Consider the following 10,878-nt stretch of genomic DNA (forward strand, 5'->3'; position numbering starts at 1 on the left):
GGTTGAGGGAGAAAGAAGATAGAGAGAGAACCGAGATTGAGAGGGACCGAGAGGAAAGGGAGAGTTGGGGCTTTGTATTTTGATTCATTTGGGCTTCTCCCATTTAATTAAAATTGGGCCTAATTTATTTTATTTTTGTAAGTGGGCTGGGAATTCTATTTTATTTCTTTGGGCCTTGCTTATTTTATTTCAATTGGGCTTCTATATATTAATTCATTCCAGGCCCATATTCGTTTAATTAATTACTTGGGCTATTATCTTAATTATTAATTGGGCTCCTACTATTTAGTTGTTTAAGTCCAATGAGATTTAGTTAGTTAAGCCCAATAAGACTTATTAATTTAGGCACTCATTATTAATCCTAATTATTTTTTTAATTAGTGATTAATTTTAAATTTTACTAATTATTAAGTGAGTTAGACTAATTCAAGATGAGTGGATTATTAAGATTAATAATCCGACCTCATGAGACGAGCTTTAATTTCTTAATTAGGATTTGCATTATTAAAGGAATATGAGTCATGCATAATCATTTCACGCATCCTCATTTATTGAGATTTTTCGAGAATTAGAATCTTATTTTATTTTCTCGGATTAAAGGTCAAGCACCAGAGTTAGAGCTAAACCGTGAGTCTACTATTCAGGTGGGCTTTCTATGTATAAACTAAAATTATATATTAGAATTGTTAAGACTTTATGCTTATGAATTTAAATGATATTGTCAATGCCTAAATGCTTTATGTTTTATTATTAATTGCCTATCTGATGTTAATCGAATTCGGATTCTGGATGGGACCGCAAATCCCTTCGGAATTAGTGTACACCCTTGTGATCGTGAGTCATCTAGCGGGTTGGCCGATCATAGTGTTCGTAGAGGGAGGCCTCCCTCTCGGCACGAGTTACTGATATGGTAATTAATAATATAAAATACCTGCGCGGGTTATTGATGAAAGAAATAATATTATGTTTGGTAAATACGAGTCTTTAAAGGAAAACCCTCGTATCTTACTACTGTTGAAAGGCTTGACAATAAAATATTATGCATATATGTAAATTTCGGCAAGTGTCCACTAAGTACTTTTGTACTTAGCCCTGCATGTATTTTTAAATGTGCAGGTTGAGCTGTGATCGAGGATGTAGTGTGCAAGCGGAGCTTTTGTCAATTTAGGACGAGAACCTCAGAGTGGAGTATATGTCTTCATACATATACTCAAGTTATTGTTATTCCGCTGCGAACACTGATTATGTTAAGATATTATGTCATTTGTCAAACAATATGTATTATTTAATAATGTACTAAAACCATTGAGTACCCCGTTTTGGGATAATATTATGTACGGTCCCCTTGTGGCCTTCATTGATATCTAGATATTTCGATTGATTTCTTTATACAAGTCGAGTCATCAAGAAAACGAATATGCCCTTTCTAAATCCCGCTCCTAAATTCCCTCCCTTAGTCGCGATTTTCCCGAATTTGCTATCCTTAGCAAGTGCGGTTGTGACAAAAGGCGTTTTAAGTGAAAGAAGGATTCCACGATTATTTGAGTGAAAAAATGATTGTAATTGTAAAGTTGATAATCAAATCATATACAAAAATAAAAAATATAAATTGAAGCAAATTTTTTGGGAACATTCCAAAAAAGAAATTGAGTTAAATTTTTTGGAGATGAAGATTTAGAAAAAAACAAACAAACTATAATTTACATTGACAAACGAAAATAATACTACTTTCATTCCAATAATAACGACCCAATTTTATTTAGAGTTAATATACCAAACTAGCATATTTCTTATAGTAAATTTAAAATTTATCCACTCAAATAAAAAAAATTAAATAATGACCAATTTTTGTGCTAGATGACTAAATTATCCTTAATATTAAAATTAAAAAATTAGCCACAAATTCATCCTCAACACACTAAGCATCTTAAAAAAAAAAAATCATCACACCAAATCTCTCTCTCATGTTTAGAATACATGTGTACAACGGCCTTATAATGTTCCGTTGATGATTGCGAGCTTCAAGTCATTTGTGAGCTGCTCAAAATAAGGAAACGGCCGAATATGATTTATAGAACTAGTGTGTAACCCGTCGAATTTCGACGGGTATTATTTGATGTTAGTATAATTTATAAAAAAAAAGATATAAAAATTATTTCATAATATATTTATAAATTATAGAGATCATTCACTAAAAAAAATCGTTTATATGTCATGTAAAACTATTATAATAAAAAAAGGTATCCGTACGTGTTAAACTATAATAGAAATATTTATTAAAAAGAACTTCCATCCACTCTTTAATTCCGCCTATTTTACATGCAAAAAATCCATAAAAATGATCATTTGTTATTAAAATTTAATAATAAAGTTATTTGAATAATAATTTCTTCAATTTTATTAAATCTCTATAGTATGACATAAAAATTAAAATAAAAAATGATATTCAAAATTACCTCATAGTTTATCAAAAATTTCATTGTACACAACGTTAGTAGTTGTGTTGTGCGTCTGTCCTTCCGCATCACATGTTAAAATTTTGAGGCCTTTTTTGCTAGTGACTCTTGAGACTGCAACGTACAATTGGCCGTGGGTGAACACAGGCTTCGGTAGGTATAGACCTACATTTGCAAGAGACTGACCCTGACTTTTGTTTATTGTCATTGCAAAACAAAGACTCAGTGGGAATTGCCTCCTTTGAAATCGAATCGGAAATTTTGTGAAGTCCGAGGGGCTCATGATCATTCTCGCAATATGAAACTTTTTGCCTGCATTATTACCTGAAATCAACTTGGCTTCAATCACGCGGGCCCCAAGTTTGGTGACTATCATCCTTGTGCCATTGCAAAGCTCGTTTGAAGGATCTATATTTCTGAGAAGCATGATAATGCACCCCTCCTTCAATTTGATTTCATGACTCGGCAATCCCGAACACTTGATCATGTTGAGATACTCAACTGAAAAGACTTCATCATTGAGGTCAACTTCTCCATCATCTTTGCAAATATTATCCGAGCTAAGGTATACCCTTTCTTCGGCAGGCATCAAGGACATGACATATTCATTAATCGAATCAACCATATCATTGGTTGGGGCCAAGATAGCTCTATCCTTAAAATATTCTGGATTAGACAGGGTATGCAGTACGTCTGGATAAGTACTTTTCACTATGGATGCAATATGATTACTTGAATCTCGTATTATCATATCGTCTGGTAACCTCAAATCGGCTTCTCCATCACCAATACTCTCACCAGCTGTACAATCCCCTATACTAAGTATCCATTCTGCAAATTTCTTAATGTCTTCAGCATCAGAAGCAGACGCTCCTCCCTGACATTAAAAGGTTACAGTCAGTTTATCAAGGACATAATATAGATGAACTTGGTTATGATGTTGTGTTATCATGGAATACCTGTAATCTCATATTCTTAGTCAACCTCAGAACTTTGCACGATGTCCAAAGTTGAGAAGAGCTTATTGAAGCATGCACAATGTCGTGTCGGCTCCCATTAGGGACAACTGGCAAGATCTGCCTAAAATCCCCCCCTAGCACAACAACCAAACCACCAAACGGTTTCATAGAACAGCTTCCTTCAGGGGATCGCATAACATCCTTCAGGCTCCTATCCAGCGCTTCAAAGCAGTATCTGTGCGTCATAGGTGCCTCATCCCAAATAATGAGTTTTGTCTTCTTGAGGAGTCCAGTGAGATCGCTATCTGGCTTGATCTTGTGGCATGTGGAGTTCTCATCACAATCTAACGGTATACCAAATCTCGAGTGCGCAGTTCTGCCTTTAGGGAGTAATAATGAAGCTATACCATTCGAGGCTACAGGTAGTACGATATCGCCTCTTCCACGTAAGCTCGAGCATAAGGTCTTCCAGATATATGTCTTTCCTATACCATCATATCCATACAGAAAGAAAAGTCCCCCCTTACCACTATCAACTGCAGTCATGATCTTCTCATAAACAATTTTTTGCTCATCCGTTAGAGAGTGATATAGCTTATGATGCTCTGCATTCATTTCTTCAATGTTATAAGACGTCTCTTCCAAGATGAGCAAGTTTACAGTAGAAGATATAACAGTCTCATTCGGTAACGGCATGGTAGGAAAGTTAATAAGACTGGTAGAGTTAGCCACAAGCAACTTTTCAATTTCAGCTAAGGCAAGGTTTTTTAACTGGTCATCCGTCAGCTGCAAATCTATTTAAAAGACGAAAAAAATTAATGTCGTTTAACTAAATAATGCATTGCATATTAAGTTTGTGGATGTAAAAAATGTTTAAATATTTAAAAGGTAAAAAATATAAGATAAATATTTCGTTATAACAATTACCTGGCTTGCTTAGAGTCTTCCGTTTCATGTGAAGGATGTCGTCTGATAGTAATCGCCAAGTTCTTTTCCATACTTCCTCGGGCATTGTCATGCTATTTGATAAGAGTAAAGTTGTGAAGTGGCGTCTCAGATAATCTCCTGATCCCCAAGAACTCGCCTCCATAATTCCTTCAATGTACACTTTATCATCGTCTAACAATCCCATTGCATAACATGCTTCCTTGTAAGTCTCTTTCATCTCACCATTCACCATACGAAAATCATCGTGACACGTCGCACCCCTAACGTGATTTAGTAGCATTCTAAAATGGTACATGTCCCCGGCAGATGGATGAACATGGATTATGCGTCCTATGGCGAACCCTCTATCTATTTTCTTCCATTTTCTTTTCTCTTTATCCCAAATATAATGTTGGGGAAACTCACTGTATAACCATTGCCGAGCTTCTGCATCATTCTTATTCATTTCCATCCACTTGAGAAATTGTGTTTCAGCGATCGTATTCTTCGTGAGGACATTATCAATATAATCACCTTCCCTAAACACACAGTTTTGCTCTCCTTCTAAATGAAAATACAAACGCTCAACACGTGGAGTTCGATAGTGAATTGAAAATTCAAATATTCTCCACATAGCCTCACATGCAGAAATGTATCTACAATCAATATACTCGGAGATTTCATCATTGTTTGTGTTAGTTATTTTGGCGCCCATCCTATCACTTGCTTTAGTGATGTACTTGAAGAGATATTTCACAGACTGACCCTGATTGCAATACTCAACATTGATGTGCGCCCGATATTTCATAATGAGAAATGAGTTATACGGCACCACAAATCTATTATCAAGTATTACTCCATTTTTTTCTACCATGATGCCTGTGTCTCTCCTCATGTAGACTGGATATCCATTATCATCAACTTTTGTACGATCTACATAATTCTTTGGGAAACCCTTTGAACACCTTGAATTCACCATGCAAGGTGAATTTAAACGATCTGCTCCACAAGGACCATGGATCATGCATTCTGAGACGGCCTCATATAATTTTCGGTTCTCCTCCTTATGTGGTAGTTCTGCACTTATGAAATCGTCTATGTTATCGATCAAATGTTGTTGTGCCTCACGTCTTATAAAAAGAATTATGTGGGCATGGGGGAGCCCTCGCTTTTGAAATTCGATGGTTGAAACAACTGTATAAAAGTATAAATAACATAATTATATAAGTATGTGACATAATCAATTATTTAAAAATATTAATAAACTAATTAATAAGAGGAGCTTACGTGCAGTGTGTTCGCCAAATACTTTTCCCTGCTTCAAATCAGTTAGTAGTTCTTGAAGTTTCAACCTAAATACTCGAACGGATATGTCTTGCCTATCTTCTGGTCGTAGTCCCCTTTTACTAACAAACCTTGTGATTTCTGGCCATTTCGGGTTGCAAGTAAAAGTAATAAATAACGACGGATATCCAGTCCACCTACAAACAGCCATGGCATCCTGATAATTCTGAATCATATACCGCTTTCCTCCAATGAATGATGATGGTAGTATGATTGGTTTACCAATAGATGAACTGGCGTCATTCCCTTTGGTTTTGAAATCTCTCAGGTTACTATATTTTTCGCACCTAAGGGATGGCTGATGGTAACGATGCCATTGCAGCCTCTGCGTTTCCATCATGGTGTAACCATCAACAATAAATTGTTGAAGTAACCTCCTTGCAAGAAGAAGTTGTTGTCCTTCATTTTCTCTGTCTTGCATCCTAAATGCTAAGAACTCTCTTAGCGTGAGTTTGTTTCTCTTACTGGTGTCAGTTTCAGCATGTGGAATATCTAGATAATATCCATCTTCTCCATAATTGAATATAAGCGGATATTGCAATGGGAGGTAAGAAGGATGAAATTCTGAGATGCGCTGAAGTTTGCCACAACACTTCTGAATAATTATATCTCTCTTGTCAGGCATTGACTCAAAATCTCCAACAATAAGAGCAGCTACCTCTGGTGCAGTCGGCATATTATATGCCCTACCATCCTTTGATCTCTTTCCTACAAGTCGGAGTTTCACATCGACCGAACTATCATGTGAAATATGATCAGCAGTCATTCGGTAAACCTTTGCATAAGGACTGTTGCCATCAATCATTTGTTTTAGGGCAATCACAATCGAGTCATCCAAATCCTTCGATTTGTTGGTACTGTAAAATTGTAGAAGTGTAATATTAAAACTACTATGTTAAAAAACTAAACTAAGAAGAGTTTTACATGTCATAAGCTTTAACCTAATATTATATTTAATAATTCCTAAAATTATAATGATAATTTTTTTATCTATATGAAAGTAATATGCATATTATAAAGACAAACCTGACAGCATTCTTGCGGTGTTCTACTTCTGAATTTGGATCGAAAATATAGAGCTGTGAGAACTTTGGAGAACACCCTTCTATTGGCAACAAACTACCGATGCGGTGAATATTTTGACCTCCCAGACGATATGTATATGGACCTGCACCTTTATTAATGGAATAATCTAACTTTCCACCCATCGAAGTAAATGAGAACATCATATTGTAAGCACGAATATCTTCGATAAATTTTGTGCTCTTGTGATGTCTATTCTCTAAAAGATCACTTAATAACTTAGGAGGTTTTTGCAACAATGGAATGACGACTCTCCCCTTCCAACAACATAGTGAGAACTTTGGGGGCTCAGATTTGGATTGCTCAACATTTTCTCCAAGCCACATTTGTGCCTTACAATATTCGCACTCATAGATCGGGTCACCAATATCACAATACTCTGTAAAGATTTAAATAATATTTGTTATAATAAAAAAGAAAAAAATAAATATTTAGTAGTTCAAAGACAGATAATTTTAAATTTAACTGTTATTTAAATTACAAAATCTACACAAAAAAATATAATTGTGATTGATCCTTACCAACTTTTTTTGTAGAACTTGTATTTTTTCTTAACAATTGTCTTTTAGCTCGAGCCTTCGATGCATTGTTATTCATAGCATCTACATGGATAATGATCTCAATAAGATGGAATATAAAACTATTCAAAGGAGTTTTTGTATGTGAACTTTTTAATAAAACTTATTAAAGATATTTTGAACAATGAATCATATTATACCTGGGTCAACATGCAAAGCACTAACATTTCGTGGAGGTATTTTTCTTTTTCGTGAAAGTATTTCACGCCTTCTCTGCCTAGCTTCATAGGATGCGTTTTTGGAGTCTCTATTTTGAGTTTGATTCCTCTTTCTTATCAAAATATTACGTCTTCTTTGTCGAGCAAGCCAAGATAGGTATCGTGGGTCTATGACATCATATTGAGTTGTATTAATAGAGAATACTATCAGCGGGACATTATATATTAAATCAATAATATTATGAATAATTAATTACCATTGTTTTCATTAATAGTTGTCGTATTTGGATCATAAGAAACAATTCGCTGAGTACCATTTCCATCCATCGTGTCGATTCTTTGACGTTTATTACCACCACAATAATCCATTTGAAATTCTGCAAGTTAATAAACAATGGACATTATATATATGAATAAACTCTTAATTAATATCAATGTGCAACTATATATACATATGTGTGTTTAGATTTAATAAATTAACAACAATGAAGTTAATTTCAATAATAGCTACAACTTGTATGTATCTATCAAAATTAATAATATGTGTAATAAATCTCTAATTATTATTTTTTTGTTATTAGAAAATAATTAATTAAACAAAACAATCTCATAATTTATTTATTTTTTTGTTTGCTGAGCATCTCATAATTTTGAGACTACTTATTAATTAAGGAAAATAAATCTATTCCCATTAAACAAAATGACATGTACTTTAGCCATTTTTTTTTACTTCCCTAAAAATGAACAATACTTTTAAAAATTAATAATAAAGTTATTTGAATAATAATCATAGAAAGTTTATTAAACCTCTATAGCATGACATAATTGTCATGACCTATTATAAATTTTGTTAAGGTAACATAATAATGTATAAAATTAGATTATTTCTGATTATATCTTGAGTTTTGATTAAGCAAAATTGTTATGATTAAGGGAATAAAATTCACTACTGAAAGATACAGAATAAAATTCCACATTGCAGTTGAGATAAAGAATACGAAATTTCAAAGTTACATTAGCTTGTCACCATGTTATATATAGTGTTAATAGGGAATCTACCCACTTCCTTATATATATATATATATATATATATATATATATAAAGCTTTTGGAACCTTGTGGATGAGAGAAATAAATGCAAAAATTAATTCATTTCAGTAAAGAGTGGAGGGAGAGTTTTATGTAGTAATTATTTTTGAGTGGGTAGCGAAATAAATAAATTTCTCCCCAACTATAGATATATCCTTGATCTAAAAAAATATGAGGTTACATTTTCTTTGAGATATGGGGAAAAGAGAAACTCCGTTTAAATGATCAATATATAGATAGATAGATGGATAGATAAAAGACAATCATTCCAACCCTTGAATATTCTTGAGTTATCGCCAGGCAACTACAAAGAAAAATACAGATATTAGGCCACAACAGAGAAAGAAACAAACAGAGAAAGAAAGTTAAGACTGAAATGTTGTCTCAAATAAATCATTCTTGAATCATTACACATAGCTATACAATCATTCTTGAATCATTCTTGAATAAAAGATGATTCTTGAATCAAATTGCTCCCAAACTAAAATCAAAAGCTGAGGACAAACATAAAACTGGAAAGTTACGAAACAAAAGGTCTAATGTTCCAATACCGTAGATGAATATGAGGATAGGCACTCACAGAGACACACACAGATTCTAGAATGAAAAAGACTTGTGAATATTTGATACCAAACTAAAACCTTCGAGCAACTGTATTTTTTTGTGGTATCTGCATGATTACATCTTAAATAGCAACAGAACACCAGATTTAAGGTCAAATGAAAATAAAGCAAGCTGTTCAGCTAGACCTAGACCACCAGTGACTGCAACGAAACAATCAAGATTAGCGCCAACCCATCAAGATCAAGCCACCTCAATTATATACAAAACAATCAAGATTAGCATTATCAGCTATGTTATCCCTGCACAATTATTCATATTTATTTGAGTGATGAATCGATGAACTTTATCAAATCACAAACCGTGGTCATATAAAGATAATTTCTTCCTGTTTGTGTACGATAATGTCTAAAAAATTTCCAGCCGCCACCCGCCAAAACAGGGAAGTAAGCAATCCCTTAATCCTCTAAACAAAAAATCTGGAAAAAAGAAGAAAAAGAAGAAAGAGGTATTGCCGCGTTAATACAAAAGAAAAGAAAGACAACAAAAGAAGAAGAAGAAGAAGGTTACCTTGCGTCTGCTGTATCTTTAATAATTCAACTAATGAATTTATAGATGAAAATCTAGGGTTTAAGTTTCCTATGATAAAATTGTTTCCAAAAAAATTTCTTTGCAGCTACGGAAAATTAATTAACATAAAAATCTAGGGTTTATGTTTCCATTGTTAAAAATCTTTCCAAAATTTGTTCTTTCTAAAATAATAATCATTCTATATTTAAAATAGTCAAACATTTAATACTTACCATATGGGGGAAGGGAGGTGGCAGATCGGCGGACATGGCTGCCGAGTTCGCCGGAAATCACAAAGAGGCGGTGAGACTTTGGGGATCTAGGGGCTCGGCGATTCGCGGTTGGTGCCAGCGAGGTCGAGCCCCTCGTGGTGTTGACGAATTTTCCCCTGGGCACGTTTTTGATGTAGTCCATCTCGGCCTCCGGCTCCGGCGCAATGGGGCGGGAGAAGCGGCTGAGGCTGCGGGTGCGGCGGAGAGAGCGGTGGGGGATGGAGCCGCCGATTGAAGAAAGAAAGAGGCGGCGATGCAGATGGGAGGGCTTGCGGGGGAAGGGAGGTGGCCGGCGCGGTGAAGGCGGCGGTGGCGACTGGAATCCGAGTGCAGTTGGTGGAAATCTGGTGGAGGATTAAGAGCGCAGGATTGGTGAATGTGCGGCGGAGAGAGCGGTGGGGGGTGGAGCCGCCGATTGAAGAAAGAAAGAGGCGGCGATGCAGATCGGAGGGCTTGCGGGGGAAGGGATTTCTAGCGATGCAGCGGCTGGTGTGGAGATGCAGAAAGGTCAGAGAAACGATAGGAGGAAGGGGCGGCGGCGCAACTTGGGGCTGGACTGTGGCCACGCCGCCGGCGAATAGGGGCAGGGAAGGGCCGAAGGGGGAGTCTGGTGTGGAGATGGAGCGACGACGCCTGCAGCGGCGATGACGCGAATCAGACGGGGGAGGGGAGAGCTGTGTGGAGACGGGGGTTAGGGAAATTGAATTTGAGGAAGAGAAATATTCATTTTGTGTTTTAAGAGATTGTTTAAAGTAAGATATGCCATGTAGGATATATTTTGCCACATAGGATGACTAATATTATGCCAGAAGCTCTAGAATTGCAGGGATTTTAAATCTTGAATTCTTAGATAGGCCACGTAGGACCCCGGATTAAGGAGA

General features: G+C 35.6%; 1 protein-coding gene and 1 long non-coding RNA gene across 2 annotated transcripts; both read right to left on the reverse strand.

Moving 5' to 3' along the window:
* Positions 1-2,457: 2,457 nt before the first annotated feature.
* On the reverse strand, positions 2,458-7,095 carry LOC130990551 (uncharacterized). Its single transcript, XM_057914776.1, has 5 exons — positions 6,713-7,095; positions 5,630-6,543; positions 4,343-5,536; positions 3,416-4,209; positions 2,458-3,333 (listed from the first exon to the last, which is right to left on the reverse strand). Exons 1-5 carry the CDS (start codon positions 7,093-7,095, stop codon positions 2,458-2,460), a joined length of 4,161 nt encoding a protein of 1,386 aa, XP_057770759.1.
* A 1,542-nt stretch (positions 7,096-8,637) lies between these two features.
* Positions 8,638-10,878, reverse strand: LOC130990131 (uncharacterized). Its single transcript, XR_009090841.1, has 2 exons — positions 9,959-10,878; positions 8,638-9,634 (listed from the first exon to the last, which is right to left on the reverse strand). It is a non-coding gene; the product is annotated as an uncharacterized LOC130990131 (long non-coding RNA).

Source organism: Salvia miltiorrhiza, chromosome 6 (genome assembly GCF_028751815.1).
Source record: "Salvia miltiorrhiza cultivar Shanhuang (shh) chromosome 6, IMPLAD_Smil_shh, whole genome shotgun sequence".
NCBI lineage: Eukaryota > Viridiplantae > Streptophyta > Magnoliopsida > Lamiales > Lamiaceae > Salvia > Salvia miltiorrhiza.